Source organism: Rattus norvegicus, chromosome 14, assembly GCF_021556685.1.
Source record: "Rattus norvegicus strain SHRSP/BbbUtx chromosome 14, alternate assembly SHRSP_T2T, whole genome shotgun sequence".
NCBI lineage: Eukaryota > Metazoa > Chordata > Mammalia > Rodentia > Muridae > Rattus > Rattus norvegicus.
The window spans coordinates 91,232,579-91,252,438 of record NC_141547.1 but is presented as its reverse complement, the minus strand read 5'-3'; the positions used below and the strand labels follow the sequence as shown (position 1 = coordinate 91,252,438).

Genomic DNA, 19,860 nt, shown 5'->3' with positions numbered 1-19,860 from the left:
GGCTGAGAATGATGCTTTCAAGCCTTCCCAAGCTGAACTCAAAATGTCGTGTCTTTTGGACACGACAGCAATTTACATGACCCTCTGCTGTGCCCAAATTTTCAAACAAGGATCAAACTGGCTCCAAATGGCCACAACTCAGAACAAAGCTTAAGAATATATTTATGAATGTGAAACTGTTCTGTTGTAAAATTATAAAAATGGTTGTCCTTCCTCCGGCCACTAGATTCGGCACCTCAGTGCCCCAAGATATCTGCTAGATATCTTGGTAGAAACACGCATCCCAACTCTTGTGGTTGGGTGAAACACAACCCAATTACTTCTTCTCCAATTGATAAGATATAATTAATTGCCCACCTAAACATACAAAGTGCTGTACACATGCACCCCTTAAGAACATTCATAGCAACCTGTAAAGGTATGAAGCGGAATCTTAACGTCAGCCTCCATGTTCTCTCCGCAGCTTCCCCTCCTTTCCGTCCCAGTCTCCTCCCCTTCCCTCAAACTTTTCTCCCACCCATCCTTCCTTCTTGTCCAATGACAGGCCTCGTTCTATCGTGTACCTGCCTTCACCTTATAACACCCTACACTGTTCAGCAAATTTCAAGGTAAAATTGGCAGTTTGTGGCATCCAATCAAAACCAATCAGGCAACAAAATGGTAGCCAAGCCGGAAACAGTCACTAGTGACTGAACGTGACTGTACCTGCCCCATAATAATCCCAGATATTAGAAAACAGTTGATGCAGCTACATCTGAAGATTACAAAAAGCAAGTATGTTCACGGCTGTAACAGGATCAAATTATAAATTAATAACATGGAAAATCCCCAAACATTGAAACAACACAGTTTTAAGTAAAAAGATAAAACCCAGAGGAGAGCTAGAAAGTTTGAGGTGATTGTGAATCACACAGTGATCATGTGAAGTTCTGCTAGAGTAGAGGCTTCCAGAGAATTCCATGGTGTCGTTCTACGACAGGATAACATGCTTCCCTAGAAAACTAGAAAAAGAAGAGCAAAACTGAAGTCTGAAGTTAGCAGGAAAAAGTAAAGGTCATAGCAGGAATCAATAGAAAAAAAAAACCCACTAATTTTAAAAGAGAAAGGACTGGAAGAGCTTGAAGGTGCTCGAGACCCCATATGAACAACAATGCCAACCAACCAGAGCTTCCAGGGACTAAGCCACTACCCAAAGACTATACATGGACTGACCCTGGGCTCCAACCTCATAGGTAGCAATGAACAGCCTAGTAAGAGCACCAGTGGGGGGGGGGGGGGGGAAAGAGCACCAGTGGAAGGGGAAGCCCTTGGTCCTGCCAAGGCTGAATGAACCCCCAGTGAATGTGATTGTTGGGAGGAGGGTGGTAATGGGGGGAGGGTGGGGAGGGGAACACTCATATACAAGGGGAGGGGAAGGGGTTAGGGGTATGTTGACCCAGAAACTGGGAAGGGGAATAACAATCGAAATGTAAATAAGAAATACTCAAGTTAATAAAGATGGAGAGAAAAAAAAAGAAAAAAGAAAGAGCTGAAGGGGCTTGCAACCCCATAAGAACAACAATGCCAACCAACCAGAGCTTCCAGGGACTAAACCACTACCCAAAGACTATACATGGACTGACCCATGGCTCCAGCTGCATATATAGCAGAGAATAGCCTTGTTGGGGCACCAGTGGAAGGGAAAACCCTTGGTCCTGCCAAGGTTGGACCCCCAGTGCAGGGGAATGTCGAGGGGGTCAGTAAGGGGAGTGGATGGGAGGGAACCACCCATATGGGGGAGGTGGAGGGGATAGGGGTCTTATGGACAGGACACTGGGAAAGGGAATGACATTTGAAATATAAAGAAATATATCTGAGCACTTGCCTAGCAAGCGCAAGGCCCTGGGTTTGGTCCCCAGCTCCAAAAAAAAGAAAAAAGAAGGAAAAAAAATAAAAACAAACAAACAACTAAAAAAAAAAGTTAAACCCATAGGTAGTTTTGAAACAAAACCAATACATTGGTAAGTCTGGCATAGGATGTAATCACCAGAAAATTACGTTTTGTTGTTTTGTTTTTGTCAATTTCAAGTAGGAGGCACTACATCAGAGATTCTCCAGATATAAGAGACTGTCATACGGAAGGAATATCACAAACAATTTCACGCATGGCTGTGTTACTTTAAACGCACCAATGTCAAAATATGAAGATACAAATGCAAAACTTCTGAAGAAATACATGGGTTGAACTAGTCCACATCTGGTAAAGAAACTGAATAATAAATAAAAAAGGACTAAACACACACACACACACACACACACACACACACACACACACACACACACATTCATTCCACAAGTTGAAGAAGAGAGCAGGTCCCAAGGTATCCTGTGAGTCTAGTTACTGATTCCAAACCCAGATAACAGAATGACAGAACAATATGAGAATGATGTTGTTTGGTGTGTCCTAGGATACAAGAATATGTGTCCAAGGAACGCAAGGTAAATGTTTAAAATCTAATCCCATATGAACTGATTTTTAAAAGTCATCATAATAGATTCCTTTGAAGCATTTAATGTCATATATCATTTCTCATGAAAACTCCATAAAGTAGGAAAAGAGGAAATTCCTCCAGCTGATAAAGGTCATCAGTGAAGACTGTTAACAGATGCTTGATGCTAGAAGGCATCAAAAAGCCACAACATGCCTGTTTTCTCTGCTTTTATTCAATCCTTACAGAGCAGTAAAGGAGGAGGACAAGAAGATGGGTGCATTTGCCTATGCTCATAGCAGTTTTATTTATAACTGCCTCGAAATTGAGAGCAACTGCCCATTGGCAAAAGAAGGAGTGAAGGAAGTTGATGTATTCATACAGCGTTTGCCATTATGACAGTGACAAGTGATACCTGCAGCTACACAGATGAGGTCAAGATAATTACGCTGAAAGAAACATGGCCATAAAATTTAGTCACATTGTTGGATTGCTGCAAAATTCTAGAAAAATATAAACATCTCTGTAGTTCTTAGTTGATTGGTGACGTTTGAGGACTGAAGGGAGTTGTGGGAAATCTTGTGAGTGATGCTGCAATCTTGATTGTGGCCATGGTGCCAGAGGGACATGCATTATTAAAACATAACTTAATCCCAGCATTTGGGGCAGTAGAGACCTTTGCACTGTCCATAAGTTAAGAGTCCAGATAGATAATGAGTCCCAGGCTAGCCAAGACCACATACTGAGACTGTCTCAAATGCATGCACATGCTATCTGCCTGCCTGCCTGCCTATCTCTCTCTTTCTATCACCTTTCTCTATCTCTAAGGCATGGATGGTATGTATGTTGTTAATATGGTAAACATTTATTTAAAAACAAACTCCTCCCTCCCATCCTTTCCGTCCCAGTCTCCTAAAAGTTGTCCCCTCTGGCATGCCCTCTGTTCTCAGTACTGCCTCTCTTCTCCCGGCTATCTTCTTCCTACACTGCACTGCTCACTGAAAAGATGTTGGATTCTTCTCCACCTGCAGGCTTTCACCACAGGGAATCAGGAAAAAAGCTTTTTTCTAATGGTTGACTGGGTATTTTTCAAAAAGCATCTCTGTGTGTTTATCTCAAAAAAAAAAAAAAAATGACAGTTTTCCCAGCTTCTTGGTGTTCTAGAATCCACAGTGCAGATGTGCTGGTTTGGATTAACAACTGAAGCCTAACTAGAGGATCATGAAGGGCAGAGTCTGGAGTTTGTAGGAAACGACTATAGGAAAGTATGGGCTGCACTGCTCTGTAAGCCTACAGCTCTCTGCCTGCTCTGCTGGGCTGCACTACTGGCTATGCCAGGGTCCTTTATGAGGTACTACATCCCTTTCCCATCCTTCACCACAGCCCTAGAGCTGCTTCTTTATCTTTGTCATAATTCATCCCCTCTCCCAGTTTCTTCTATGGCTCATATATGCATGAAACCCTGATGGCTCTGGCTGTGTCTCCTCCTGAACCTTCCAGTAGGTCCCTGCTGTGCTTCCCAGGCTACACCCAGTCCTCTCTAACTTTCTCTGAGGCACCCTGTAGGAGACTCCCTATCTAAATCAGACTGAGGCAGCTCTGACAACATCCCTGAGCTTGCCTCACCGACCCTGTCCTCTTCCCAACCCCATGATTCCATAACCTGATCATGTTAGATACAGGTCTCATCCTAGTGATTGGGCCCTTGAACTTCTGTCTTCTCGTTGCTTTTTTGCCTCACATAGTAGAGTGTGTCTTAAGATTGTGTCTGTAGCTTCCCCATCCGGATTTCTACCTCTTGTCCCTTTTCCCTTCTTAACCACTGGCTACTGCAGTCATGTTCCACCTCATTTTCCTTGACTCTGGGAAGTTTTCTGCAGGGTTTTGGGGGCCTTGCATAAGCAGATCTGCTGTAGGTATCACACATATGCTTTTCCTAGAACAGGGGCATGGAGAGTTGTAGATGTCAGGTCAACTGGAGAGCACTTGTGAGGGACCACTGTACCACTTCACAACTGGTAGCTGTGACTAAGGCTTCTACTTCTATCTCCTTATTCCCAATTTTTACCAATAAGGCTGTCCAGAGAGGCTCACCCTAGAATGTGGAGGCAACCAGAGCTCTGAGGATGCCTAAAGAGCAGGGGAAGGTGTTCCTGGGCCCACATAAAGACAAAAGGAATTTAGCCATGTATGCAAGTGGTCAGAGGGTCTGTGGTCTCTGTAGGCCACACTTAGATAGCTACTTATGAGCATTTGACCCCAAGGCACTTACATATGTCCCTTGTCTGTATCACAGAACTCTGATTAAACATCACTATATTAAAAGTATTTACTGGATTCCAAAGCTGGGACATCTATCTCATTTGTTACACCACTATCCCCCATGGAGTCTTCAGTGACACATTTTCCCATTGTAGTGTCACAGGTAAAGGCAAAGGGCCACAGCACCCCCTTTGTCCACACATGGCACAGGTGTTAGGAAAACTGTAAAGCTGCTTATATCCCTCACCAATTCCATGTCTGCTGTTATGAGAAGAGGCAACGGACTAACAGACTTAATGAGTGATATACAGTGGCTTCTCTCCACCAAGGAGGTCAGGGATTGACCATTGAGGACAATGTCCAGTGCCATTGAGCTAGAAGCACAACAGAGTGTATAGAATTGTTCTAGCCTGGATTAGACACCAAGCTCTTGAGAGATGCTACACTCTTAAGGGATCTCCTCATATCCCAAAGCTGTCACCTGGTCATGTCTTCCAGGCATGCCTTACCCATTATTCTTGAGTTATAGTGGGACTGTTAGGAAGATCCATTGAGAGAACAGATATACCAGACATAAGCTAGGTCCTGTCAACCCAATTGTGTTTGTGTTAGTTCTAAAAGCATTTGTGTCTTTTGAGTATTTGCTGTGGTTAGTGAACTAAAATGGTAGCACACGATGGCAAATTTCCAGCCAGTCCTGTTCAGCCTGTGCTCTGGTTTGATACTTCAGGAAGGAAACAGTGGTTATTTCACAGGACATCCATCTTCTTAACTCATTTTCAGAGGAACTAGAGTCAGCCCCCCAGGTCTGGATTTCCTGTTGTTAGGCTCTCAGGAGGGAACTAAACCAGAAGGATCTATTTGATCTTTCCTGTCACATAGAGGAAGAACTTGCACACTCCTTCATCCACACCACAAACTCTAGTCATGTACTTTATATATGTGGCAGTGTGTGTGCCTACTAGGGTTCCTGTCTCCAGGTGTCCCTTCCAGCAGGACCGGTGCAGGGAACACAAGGGTGAAATGAGATGCTGTGGAAGGGACCTACAAACAAATATCCATGGATTCCTTGTTGCTCGTTTTCTCACAGGTCATTGGAAGGTCTTAGTCTATTTGTGTTTTGGAAAGTGTCTTTGGGAGGGTAAGAAGCATAGCCAGTGGTCTAGATCTCAATTCTTCAACATTCTTTATAAGGATGAGTATGCATAGCTCTCTTCTGTACACTTTGTTGCCAACAGAGACAGTAACTCTGCCCATCCTCACTGCAGGTTCCCTTGCTCGTGTGAGGTTCAACCACTGCAGAAACCACCTGTACAGCTCCAAGGATCATCCCTAAAGAAATCCACATGACAGGAAATGAAACCATCAAGAAGTGGCGGTACTTTCCTGTCTCCAGGCCAACTTGCCCGCGGTGGATTTTCAGTGTTCCTACATAATGGTCAAAGGGGAGATGCTGCTTTGCTGTGTGACTTGTGTGCCAAGGACATATGATCTGCCTCTGAATGCTCACAGTTGCCAATAAACTGCTCTTGTTGGCAGAGTAATGGGAATACACAGGCTGGAGCCCAACACTCACACATGATTATAGCTATGGGCACAAGGAATTATGCCTTAAGTTGATTTTTGGATCTTTGAGACTTTGACCACATACACATGGTTAAAATCATTTATGATCTTTTGAATTCTAGGTGGACAAAAACATAAATCAACAGAAATAGTCAGAATCTATCACATGCTCCAAGACACTCTGTTCCTGGAGTAAGAAGCACAATGGAGAAAGCCTGCTGAGATGGCTTTTGCAGGACAGCAAAAGCTTCAGATTCATGTTTGTATTCCTCACACAGTGAGGCCTCACACCTCACAGATGATCTTGGACTGTGATCTGACCAACTAAGCTTTTAAAATTCCACTACTGCTGCCCAGAGTAGCAGCCCTACTTGACCGTGTTAGCAAGACATTCCTGGCTCCTTAGAAGGTGATGGGAAGCAGAGATCAGAACACTGGAAGGGCTGCCCTTTTTTGTATAGATTGTGTCCCCCTTGTATATCTTCCCCCTATGTCCCAGCAGGCTATGACATGCATCGGTTCACTGTGAAGGGATCTTGCATGGAGCCCAGGACTTCACCAGTAGCCTTCTGAAATCCTGCAGAGGGCCAGAGAGCAGGGTGTTGAGGACCTACATGTCGCAGCGGTCCACATTGTGCTGTGTGTTCTGTGGCTTACATTTCCCTGACACACTTTGGCATGGTCCAGCAGCTGCCCTGGTATTATATGACATTCTTATAGTACATTGTGGGTAGACACCATCTTTAAAGAATTTAAACTCAGCAGGAAGTTTTGTGTTTTTTTTTTTTTTTACTGTGTCTCTAAAACCTTTTCTTATATGGAGAAAATCAAGAAAGCAATAGAAGTCAAAATGAGTTCATGATATAAAATCTCTGCCTTACTGAAAAGAAAAAAAGCAAAAAAGAAACCATGAAATCCTTTAACTGTTTCGCTCTGTTTTAAATCTAGGCATCGGGTAGAGTGGGAGCTTGGTACCGTGTGATTAACATTGCTAAAGTTTCTCAGTGAGGCAAGAGCTACCAGCCAATTACTCTTAGTCACAGCTGTCTACTCTTTCTCTTAGTGCCACAAATAAATGCAAATCCAATGCTGTAACTGTCGTGTGGATTTCATGCTACAGTGTACATCCTGCCTACAAAATGGAGGGATTAATCTATTCTGCCAACAAATATTTTGGCTGCTGTGTTAATCAGTGTTCCATCACTGTGACCAAACACCTGAGGTAAACAGTTTAAAGGGGTTTATTTTGGCTCAGGGTTTCAGAGATTTTTGGCCCTGTTGCTGTCCCTGTGGCAATGCAAGACATCATGACAGAAGTGTGTGCTGGAGGCCTCTGCTCGTCTTATGACATGACACAAAAAAAGAAAGGAAGGGCCTGGGATTTTGATATCTCCTTCAGGTGTGTGACAACAGTTATCTAGCTTCCTTCCTTTATGCCTCAGCTCCTGAAGGTTTCCTTTCAGTAGGGCCGCAGGCTAGAGATGCATAGATCTGTGGAGGACTTTAAAAGTCAAAACTGTAGATGAAGCTTTTTTCTATGCCTCCGTGTTTCAACCGATAAGATCATCATAATCATGGAGTTCAGATGATACAAGAAACAGACCTTCAGAAAATGCTAGGTTATGTGCCGTAGAGAAAAATCATGAGGAAAAGGGTGGGAGACTCAACCAGGGTGACTGAGAAAGGCCTTGGTTTGGATGAATTACTAAAGGAAAAGATGAAGGCAAGGCAGAGAACGGCAAAGGCAGTGGCTCTGAGGGCACAAGGGGAGAGCGGGAAGAGGGGCTATTATGGAAAATGGAAGAGTGGGTAGAATGTCCGTCTCTCAGGCCTTTAACTCCAGACACATAACAGTTCTCTATGAGCTTCCTGTGCTCTCCAACCAAGCCTGAGAGGCCCTTGGCGAGCATAAGGACCACCCCCCACCCAGTTATTTTGCTCATGTGGACCAGTTTGATGCTGTGTTGTGCACCTCAAAATATATAAGCCTTCAAATTTTGAGGTGTGAGATATAGACCAATCAAAGTCTCTTGGTTCATGCTGTGGCCTCTACTGTGTTGTCACAATTGCTCTTGTCTCATCTTCTTTGTAAACACGGATATTAAAGCACGCATCTTCCAGATAGCTGTCTGGAGCCTAAGAAGTCTAAACAGGTTCATCATATGGCTTGCACTCTTTCAGCAGCCCTCTTTGGCTCTTTATCACCCAGGAAGTTAGAGTCTGCATGCTTCCTCAGCCTACCAGATTCTTAGCAGGCTCTATCTCTCCTGCCCCTCCCTGGTCTAATCAGCCCTTCCACTGTCATGTGTCCACAACCAACCACTCATTTACTGAAGGTACCCTGGGAGATGTTTTTTATAGTCCTATTTCCCCTGCCTGCAATGCCTAGAGTCCTCCACTACCCATACCCTTCAACTGCAGACTCCAGCCTTGTCCTAGACACTGCTCTACTCTATGAACACCTCACACCTTGCTCCCTGCCTTGTCTAATCTCAGCTTCTATTAACTGCTTCACACGCCCAGCTACTCATCACTCAACTTCCTGGCTGCAAAGATCAGCCTCGAGGCAAGCAGCAGGGAAGGTTGAGTTCACTCAGGGAAACCTCAACAGCCTGAACTCAGGTCATCCTCCTGGCAGGAAGCCTATAAAGACATCTATCTACCCACTCCCTTCCAGCTATATTGTGTAACACGGGCAGAGAGAAAAGGTGAGAACTCTCAAGCAGGAAGTAAATGGCTCAGCTCCAATCATTTCCCAGCTAATTATGAAAAGCATTCCAAACTTATGACCGTGTAGCTCATAAAATCCATAACCTCTATTACCAGATCCTGGTCAACAAAGTGTACAGCTAAGATTCAGTGCAAGCCTCGGTTTCCTAGGAAAAGCACAGGCTAGTGGACATAACCAGAGCTCAGGCTTTTCTACCTCTTGCCCAAGATTTGTCTGTGTGTCTGCCTGTGTGTGGCACATTATGGCCAGAAAGGAGCCTGTGAGAAGTCCTTACAGGCACTCCTGCAGGTTTAGTAGCCAGAGAAAACACTGGCAACTCTTCCCTGATGGATCTAACTTTTTAAACCTGCTGGTCAATTCCCCAGAAGAAAATTATTTGCAACTCTCTGAATTTAGAAGGTAGGCCCTTTACTACTTGCCTAACCAATTCAGCGTTGAATGTTGCTTTCTCGGTGCTGGATCCCAGACATCCTGCTATGAGCATCACCACTGCACAAACAGTGCTCTTCTCTATTCCTCTGGGAAGCCCCTCAACCCAGCTCCTGATCTGTAAAACTGCTGGCTTGTATGTCCTGCCAGCTTGCCTCACTTGACCATGACCCTACTCCGTTGTGTGTGTCTGGGCCTTGTGCCTGCACCTCCTGAGTGGCTCGCTTCAGTGGTTTCCAAGTCAGAAAGACAAGGAAAAATTTGCTAATCACTGAATTTTGTGATTCTTCTTCCACAGCTATGGGTATTTGGCCCAGTGCTTCTCATAGCTCTCTTTACTGCCTCCAAATTAGATCAGTTTCTCCCCCCAAACCCCTCTCCCCCACCTTCCCATCCCCGTGCCTTCCTTACACCTCCAGACCTATATGCAGTCAGTGTTCACCACTGAGCTCAATGGGATCTCCACAGTGCCTGCTGATGAGACCACAGCCAATGGGTGGCCACTGTGCTGCTATATGTGGTTCATCATGGACACATGTCTATTGGTTTGGAATGTAAACAATTTAGTAAAGAGTGTAACGTTATCACTCCATCAAAGAAGCAGAAAGAAAAGAGCAAGCAAATAGCAGAGCCACTTTGAAAATTTGTAGGATCGATGGCCCATTGACCCATTTTAATCCCATATCATTGATCAAAAAGGGATGAAGGCATGTGTTTTCTGCCCCAGTCTGTGCCTGGAAACAGCCATATCTATCCATTCTGAGCAGAGAAGTCACTCTAATGCACAGTATCACACACTAGCAGTTTGGCCTGAGGATGGTTCTAGAATCTACCATGGTGTCACCTTCAGTAGGGATTAAGTGGTCAAGATCTACAGGGGAGTCCAGGGGATATCTCTCCTTTGCTCAAAGCTTTCTGCCTTGCACCTGAGGACCTGAGACATTTTCCAGTAACAGAAGCCATCAGCTGTGCAAATTGGGCCCCACAGGGCTGAGAATAATCTTTCAGGAGCAGCCATTCTGGATGCAAATATAGACACTCAGGATTCAGGTACCAACTGGTCCCAGCATCATCAGAGTGGCACTTTTTCCTAATTATTTTTTGGTATAACAGAACTGCTCTGTCACTGAAAGGGGGATTGGCCCAGCCACCGGTAGAAAGAAAGGTCCTGAAGAGCAAGGAAGGGAGATTCTGAAGACCCAAGGAAGCTGAAAGCTAGCACGACAGATATTCTTGGGGCAGGGAGGAAAGAAGAACTGTGTGGAATACAAGCAGCCCAGATCACTGCCGTGCTCTACCCCTTCTCAAGGATCTGTTCTCAGAATCTATCTCCCCAGCTCAGGAGGCACTTGGCCCACTCGTGCCCTCCTTCCCATTTTTCTCCCCTTTCCTCTTTCCTTTCTCCTCTCCATCTTCCCCTGTCCCTCATTCCTTTCTTCCGTCCATCATCCCTCCTTCCCTTCTGTCCTTCTTTGGTACCAACCTTTCCTCTTCCTTCTCTCCTTCCCACCTAACACACTAGGGGAGCTTCTCGAAGTCAGCATCCCCGATGGGTGCTGGAGACAATTACAAATTAGCGTCTCTGATTTCCAGTAAGCCTGCTGGCAAGTAGCCACATGGAAATGCCAATCAAGAGTGCAACAAGTATCCTGGGGGAGAAAAGATGTGGGGCAAAGATTGGAGGTTCTTCCTCGTGGGTGGTCAGGGTGGAAGTCCCTCAACTGAGCATCGAGAGAGGCTTCTTGCCAGGTAGAAGGGGCAGGGGCTAGCCAGAAGTCTAGGGAAGGCTGGGCTGCTCAGGGTTGTGTCTGCAGGAAACTCAGACTAGAGGTTCTGCACCAGGCTCCATTCCACCGCAAAGACACTCCTAGGGCTGAGTGCTGCCACCCACTCCTGTGTTCCACTAGAAATACAAATGTGTTCAAAGCGGAAAGATCAAGAAGCGATTAACTATGCTGGCACCTGCTCCTGAGTGGTTTGGCCATGTGCCCAACTGGGGTGTGCGCCGAGTGAGTGCAGGTGGCAGCAACTTGCCTCACACTGCCTGGCATACTCCTCTGAAGAAAGCCCTGCACGGTGGTTTCCGCAATTGCATCTGAGACCCTTCCTCTTCTGTGGAGGCTCGAAACTCATGAGACAGCAGGAAATCTCTGTCAATGGAGGGTAGGGCCACTCTTTGCTCTCCACTGTGTTTCGGAGCCCAGCCCCAACAGGTCTTTGAAAGCAGAAGTGTGGGCCCTGCCACTACCTTCGTACCCTGACTCTAACTGGAGTTGAGCTGGCCCTGGCTTAGGTCTGGCTAGTGCCCCTCCACTCAGCTGTGGCCTTTGGGATTTGCTGGGACTCCTTGGCTTTCGTGTACTCGAAAGCTTAAGCAGCTTTCATTTCTCTGAAAATACCATGTGGGTTCAGTCTACCATGCTTTATTAGAATGCCTATTGATCCTCCAAAACCCAGCCACCTCCCAAGGAAAGCCACTTATAACCACTTAGTCCTCTGTGGAATGTGGTGCTTCTTGTTACCATACTCATTTCTCAATGGAGTCTATTGGTGTTTGTGACCCGGAACTCTGTGGGCCTCATTCATGTGGGAGCGTCAAGCCTGAGAACACAGGACTGATGCCATGGGTAGAGTCTGCTCCAACCAGACTGGCAGCAAATTCTGAGTACAAGACTCCCGAAGACCTGCTTGGCCAATGACTAATGGGCAAATGCCCAAGAGAGGGAGACTGCAGTGTTCCTGCAAGGCAGCTCAGAGTCCTTGGAGAGACTCCAGACTTCAGGGATGTCAGTGGCCATGGATGGGTCGAAGAATGGGCTTGTTGGAAGGTTTCCAACTCAAGGGTACAGTTGGCCAAGCCCCAGGTTGGGCAGAGAGCCACTGGCACAGGGGATGAAGAGTTGGCTGAGGTGGGGCTTAGAACAAGATGGCCACGAGCCACTCAGAGTAAGGCTGTGTGAATGATGAAGCCGCTGGGAGTCAGGGGTGAGTCACACGTGAATAAGAAAGGCTCAGCCTGGAAAGCAGATTGCAGTGTGCCCTGAAGTCATGATTCTACTTCAGAGAGCTGAAGTCCTCATGTGATGGCACCATGACATTTACCATTCCAGACCTTCCTGAGTGACATCATGGATCCTGGACAAAGCAGTGACATTTTCTGAGCAATAGCAATAGTAGGCTTTTAAGGCTGCTTTCTGTCAGGTGGAGTTGGGGGGCTACCAAGGCCCTGTGTTATCTTTGACCACACAGGAGATAAAGGGTCAGCTGCCAGGGCCCACCACTTTCCTCTGCCTTCGTTTGCTTTGCTCTTTTCTCCTCCTTTATACAGTCAGGAGTAATTAACTTAGTAGGCCAAGTAACTAGGGACCTCTTAAATACTGTCTTGATTCAGCCACGTGGAGTTCACAGGTGATTCCTGAATCTATCTCAAAAAAGCCAAACTTTAGTCTCATTGGTTCCTTACGGGTCCTTTCTCCTACCAATGGAGCCTCAGAGACATATAGTGACACTTGAGTTCACTGATGTTGACCTAAGCCCCAAATCTGACTCTCCTCTTGTCCATTATAACCCAGGAAGTGTTCCAGTCCCAGGAGGAAAAAAATGCTTCTTGTTGGTTGGACTCGTGTAATTAAGGCTATGCCTGAGCAATGATATACCAGCCTGACTCATAGCTGATCTGAGGAGGGTAGGCAGGCTCTGTGTTGCTACGATCCCTGAACCAGAAATCTCCTCCCCAGGAGGAGACCTTGCTTCCTCACTTAAACCTCCTAACACCCAAGCAGCATCAAGTCAGGACCACTAGGCCCTGGGACAATCTAGTCTTATTTTGGGGCATATCTGAGCAATAAGGGTCTAACTTCTTTGCATACTTTGCCTGAGCACTAGAAAAGACAGGTACAATACAAACCCTAGTGCAAACATTCCTGAGCATCTGAAATTGAGACCTAAAGGGTCCCCAAGGAGAGGTGTGAAGCATGATTTGGGAGGAGGCTTTCTAGGTCCCACCAGGCCTGGGGCTCCCTACAAGGGACATCTGGCTATGGAGATGCTGGCTCTGCTTTGTCTGGTACTTATGACTGTAACCTGAGGCCAAGAAGCTGCTACCGACATCATATTTGTACAAGGCCTGAGGTGAGGCTAAGCAGAGAGAATTGGAGCATCCAGCTCGCCTCACATGTGCCTGCTTGCTCAGCTTTATTCCCAAGCAGAAACTCAGCCACAAGACAGGGCATCATGGGAAATGCAAAGCAGTTCCGGCCAGTCTGCCTGCTCACTTACAGATGAGAGAAACAGCACAGTTTGCCTCAGAGGGCACAACCAGCAACCGTACTGAGTGAGGGCCAAGTGTGCTGGCTGTGAGTCAGTGTCTGGTCCCCTGTTGCTTACAGAATCCCCGGGGACCAACAGGCAGCAAGCCCGGCTGCGGGTGCGAGCCCCAGCGGGATGTGGCAGTGCTTCCTTGATGGGCTCTGTACCAGATACAGGGAACACAGCCGTCTCTCTTCCAGATGTAGCTGTCCCAGACTGTCCCCTGTGGTGGACAGCATTGCAACATTTTCTTCACTTCGTCAGGCTTTTCTTTATTAAGCAAGGAGTGATTTTTATCATGAGGATAATAGGCAAGAACGGTTGCTGTGTATAATTCTTTCAAAGCCTTTTGTCACTTAAAATTATTACTATGTTTGAGACAGGGTCTGGCTGTTTGCTACACTTCCTTGCACTCCAAAGCTCAAGTGACCTTCTGCTTCAGTCCCCCGGGCAGCCAGAACTCCAGGCACTTGCCATGACTCATGGCTTTGTTTAGTTTTGCTTTGTTTTCTGAGACACAGAGTCACTATATATGGCCCCACTAACCTGGAACTCATTCTGTAGACCATGCTGCCTTCAAACTCAGGAGATGCACCTGCTCTGCTCCCCAAATATTGGTGCTGAAGGAATGTGGCCCCATTCATTTCCATTGACTACATTCTCAGTAATGGGATGTCTAGATCATATAGTGGACCTACTTGTGTTTTGTGGTTTCCATAATGGCTCTGACTGTGTACATTTTTCTAACAGAGCTTTACCAACTTGTTTTCTCAACAAACATGTGTTATCTTCTATGTCTTCAGTAATAGCCCCTCCAATGAGGATTGGATGACATGTCATTGTGGGTTTGATTTGCAATTCCCCGGTGGTATTGAATGCTAGTGTAGGACCTCCACTGGCCAAGTTGCTTAGGTAGGCATCCTGACTGCAGGAGGCTGTCAGAGCACCTGAATGCAAGTAGTTCTTTGAGCTTCCCTGGGTTGGAAGGTAAGTCATACCCTGAATCTATAAGTCCACAGTTCCAGTGAACTTGACAACTCACTAGTTCTGATTCGGGACTACAGCATGATCCTGGCTGCCTGTAAGCATATCCCAGGGACTTCTGAGAGCAGCTCCAAAAATCAGCACTTGACCCATTTCTCCAGGGCTTCCTTCATGAGAAAGGCAGCCTCTGCCCTTGCATAGCTATCACAGACCAACATCCTCTGCCATTTGGTCTGGTCTCCTGAACTCTGCTTTGATTTTAGATTAGCCCACAGGATGGAGTTGGGTTTGGTCAAAGGCAACATGGTTTAAATATAACTCTGTCATCAGATCCAGGTGAGAAGCCTGTTTGTCACACATTCCCCAGGCCGTGTGGTTGATGATAGCAATCTAGCCACTGGGTTTCCTCATCTGCATCACTGGAAGGTTTGGAGAGCAGAAGGCAATGAGTGAATAGTCACAGTGCTTACTAGCCTGCTCCAATGGGAGCATGAAGACAGCCACGTAGGCATGCTCAGCTCTCTGTCTCATGCTGCTTGAGACCATGGCGAGAGTGTTCATGTAGCAAGAAGACTTGAGCTCTGGGCCTTGGCCACAGGTTTTTTTTTGGTAGTAGTTCTGTAGGGTGTGACAAGCACTGTAGAATGAGGAGTTTGTGGTGCTCACCAAGGCCTTGGTGTTCTGGAAGAGAATTTTTCACATAGAACAATCTTTGATGGTATGTCCACCAAGCTCCAGAAATGCCTCCACTCATGGGCATGACTTGGCAAGACTAATTCCATAACCATCCTCAGAGGGATGAGTGTAACAAACCAGGCTAGTTGTTGGCCCTTGATCAAAGGGCAAGGGAAGGGATAGTTACCACAGCCTGATAAAACTCAGCAACTATACAAACAGGAGACAGAACTGTGTTGCGAGTGAAAGTCAGCAACTGACTGCCTCAGCCAGGCTGGACAGGAAGTGCTTCAATTCGTTAGTCTCTAGTCTGTGGTTCTCAACCTTCCTAATGTTGCAGCCCTCTAATACAGTTCCTCATGTTGTGGTGACCCCAACCATAAAATTATCATGTTGCTACTTCATAATTTTAATTTTGCTACTGCTATGAGTTGTAATGTAAGTATCTGATATGCAGGATATCTGATATGTGACCCCTAAAGGGGTCGCCACGCACAGGTAAAGAACCACTGACTACTCCCTCCTAGTGCTTTCCTTTCAGACCCAACTAGAATTCACAAGACAGAGGAACTTGTCAGTGCTATGCATGGGGATCATCCTCCCAAGTCCATGATGGTCAGTTTCCCATGTCCACAATGATTATATTTCCAAGTCCATGATGGTCAGATTCCCATACCCATGATGGCCACGCCCACGATGGTGTCAACGTGTAAAGTCTATGATGGTCACCCCACAAGTGCTGAAATTCCAAGCTATCTTCTGAGAGATAGTAGGCCTTTAAGTTCCACAATGGTTTACATCTAGGTTCCATGATGGTTTGCCTCTAGCTCAGTGAGAGTCATTCTTTAAGTAAACAGCAAAGGACAGAAATAAGGTCTAGCAGAGTACATATAATTCTCTGCTCAATGCCTATTGAAGGGAAGGCAAAGTAAACAAGGCACCAGTGCTTCACTCTAAGGCTAGGGTTTAAGGTACAAAGAATAAACAGCAGGTAATACCCGAATTCAATGTGAATTTGTTCCTCTCAACGTAAAACTGGATTCAATCTTTTTCACACACCAGTTACAAATTTCCACATTCCTTTTCCTTCTGAAGCTTTTGTTTTTTACCATAAGTTATAGTGACCATTCATCCACTTCTCTTCCTACCTAATCACATGGCCAAAACCTCAAAGTATCTCTAACTTCATCCCACTTTATCCAACTTACATGAATGGGACGGTTAAAAGGGAGATCCAGATGTTTAGTGATGTTTCACCAGGTTAGTCTATTCTTGGCGTCTGACATGCACCAAGTTCCAAGGGAAAAGTCTTTAAGAAGTTAGACAGAACTGACGAACTACACATTGATTATAAAGGGAAGTGATTCCGGAGTAAAATGGAGATTTTAGCCACAACACTAGAAGATGCCAGCCAAGGACCAGAAATGCCCAAATAGTTATTTCAAAGACATGTGGCAGGGTTACATAATGGTTTGCATCTAGGTTCCATGATGGTTTGCCTCTGGCTCAATAAGAGTCATCTAAGAGTTGAGGAACTCTTAGATGATGTTAGGAATGGAGGGAAGAGAGTACCTCTGGAGCAAAGCCAAGCATTAGTGAGGCAGAAGTAGGCCCATGCCCCTTGTCTCATTTAAATGAAGAAGCCACTGAAAGCTGTCAAGAGCAAACAGTGGACACACCGGACACCAGGGGGATGTGAAAGTCAAGCAGAATGGAGAACGAGGTGCCACAGGTTCCAACAACTCCTCAAAGAGTCCTGACCTGACGTACACAATATTAGATCTAGGATACCTCCTGGCACATTGGTGAGACAGCAAAAAGGAATCATGGCCAGGTGATGATGCCCCCCACCACCACCACAAACACTCCTGAGGAACCTCATTAGGCCGGACTTTCATTGGAGCACAGTGACAATGTGGGGAGATATGATTGGCCAAGGATTCAAGGGCTTGGGATAGGTTTGAACACTATATATGAGCTTTTAGGCTGGGCCATAAACACATATGCCCGGATGCTGGTCAGGTTTGCCTGGATTCATTGCTTCTCACACATGTGCACACCCCATCCTCAGTCCCATTCCCACACTGCAGTTCCTCCTTAGAGGTTGCTGGGAGGGGAGACAAGTAGAAAGGTATATCAGTAAGTGCAAGTGAGATACACCACTGGGATACATACCCCAGACCCTAGCTTAAAGTGTCAGTGGAGATCTCCTGAGAGCAGACAGCTCAGTGGACTAAAGAATGTGTGGTTCCAGGTCCCGGCTGGTCACTCTAAAGAGCTTGTTCTGCAATGCCAGAACAAACTAGAGCCAGGGTGAAAATTCCCCAAACCACATCCGAAGGGGACAGTCGACGGTTCAGCACTTTCAAGCCATGAATGGTGGCATCATTTGGATGCCCAGTAGACTACACTGAATGTTTACACAGGAAATATCAGCATTGGCTTTAAATTATCATTCTGCCTAGAACACTGGGTGAGTGTCACTGGGGCAAGCATAAATGCAGACCATAGAAGTGGCCCCTCAGCTGATCAGGAAGAAGAGATGAGAACTACCAGGTGAGCAGACTGCTAGATTAACCCATCTGGGCTCCTATAGCACAGCCCAGAACAGTGGTGGAAATAGAACAATTATGCCAACCAAAGAGAAATTCCATTCATGATCAAAAAAAGCCATGCCAGTGGCCATAGAGGAGGTAAATAAACTATTATACAGAAAGCTTCATGATTCCCCATTATCCGCACAAAAGCAACCCCATTACACATGACACTGCATTGACTTTCATTACAGTCTGCTGTGTTTTAAGGGCACTTTTCCTGCGTCCACTGTATCCCAGAGGCAACTAAAAATGAGAACTGTGTAGTGCAAATAAATGCCCGTGTCATCAGATGAGTCACAGACTTGAGGAGAATTCTGGAACTCCACCCTTCTCTCCAATCCCCACCACTAATCTACCGTTGAAGTGCTTCATTTCGTATTATAAAAACAAATAATTTCATTTTTGCCTTTTTGTGTCCTGATGTCCATATGCAATTGTACGTGCCCCTGGGTTTCCTCTGTAAAATCACCCCTGCCAAGGTGGAAGAGTTGGTCATTTGTGTTGTTTGTGTCTTCTACTGATTAGATGAAGCCCGTCCACATCACAGAGGAAAATCTGCCTTTCTCAGTGTCCACCAATTTTTATGCTCCTCTCAACCAAAAGTATTCTCAGTGAAGCATCTAGAAGAATGTTCAACCACATTGATACATAAAATTAACCAATTAAAATGAAACCTTTAAAATAGTAGAGATTTTAATATATAGATGGTGCTATCCCATTCTTGTTTTAATTTCCATTTTTGTAATTAATAATGCTGGTTATCTTTTTAGTGTTCGTTTACTCCTAAACGTATTTGGAGTGCTATTCAAATGTTTGGCCCATTTTAGACAGATATTTTAATCAGCTTCAGAGGTGTTTATATTGACAAGTAAATAAATAAGTCATAGTTCCGTGGGTAGTTTGCAAATATTTAATTAGATATGTGGTTTTGGTTATAGTTGAGATTCATATTATCTTTCAAAATGTGGAGGACAGGGCCTCCAAAAGAGGCCATCATCTTCAGAAGTTTCTTGAAAGGCAAGATCACTTATTCTTAGGGATCAATTAGAAATCAAATTGCTTAACTTCGAAAGAAAGTAGAAGTTTGGATTAAGCAATAAATTATAAAACAAATGTTGAGAAAGAGATATGATACACACAGGTATGCATGTACGGATGCCTCCATGCGGGCACATGCATTTTCCAAGCCTTGGTCCTCTTGGTGTGTTTTGTTTGGGTTGAGGGAACTAGGAGGGTTTTACTACAGAGGTGGGCTAGCCCCCAAATTAATGCCCTCCTCCCTTCACCTCCTGAGCACTGGGCTTACAGTTGAGAGCCCCTTCCAACCTTTTCCCTTAAATATCATCGCCCTACCCTTCCTGGAATAGGTACAGTTGAGCTGTAATGATTCTATTCACCAGTGCAAAATACATTTTCTCTCAATATTAACAAATGAGCTTGGTTCGTGGTTATTTTTTCATATTACATTTGTCAGTTTTTACAATGCACATCAGGCATACTTCATGGTTTACCTCCTTTAAGTGGTAGAATATTTTAAGTAGCATTGCAGCTTTCTGATATCTAGTGATTTGGCAGATGTTTTCTAAGAAAACTTCTGGTCAGGTAGGGGATATAGCTCAGTAGTAGAGCATTTACCTTACCGATACAAGGTCCTGGGTTCAATCCCCAAGTAAAGCCAAAATAAAGTAATGATCAAAAACATGGGGAAAAGAAAGGAAGTCAGGCAGGAAGGGAAGCTTCTAATCATGGTACTTGTAAAGACACATTTTTATAAATTTCTCTCTTCTGCAGTAATTGGTCCTGGTTAAACTTTCTATCTAAAACTACACAATTTTTACCT

At 45.3% G+C, this 19,860-nt stretch overlaps 1 protein-coding gene across 23 annotated transcripts in view; it reads left to right on the top strand.

The window, feature by feature from the left end:
- The window catches only part of Cobl (cordon-bleu WH2 repeat protein), a 246,422-nt gene extending 239,031 nt beyond the window's left edge, over positions 1-7,391 (top strand). For all 23 annotated transcript variants that reach the window (XM_087583462.1, XM_087583454.1, XM_087583457.1 and 20 more), the window contains 1 exon segment: positions 5,999-7,391. In XM_087583462.1, the coding sequence (XP_087439588.1) occupies positions 5,999-6,016 (18 nt within the window). In that variant the 3' untranslated portion in view covers positions 6,017-7,391.
- Positions 7,392-19,860: the final 12,469 nt, after the last annotated feature.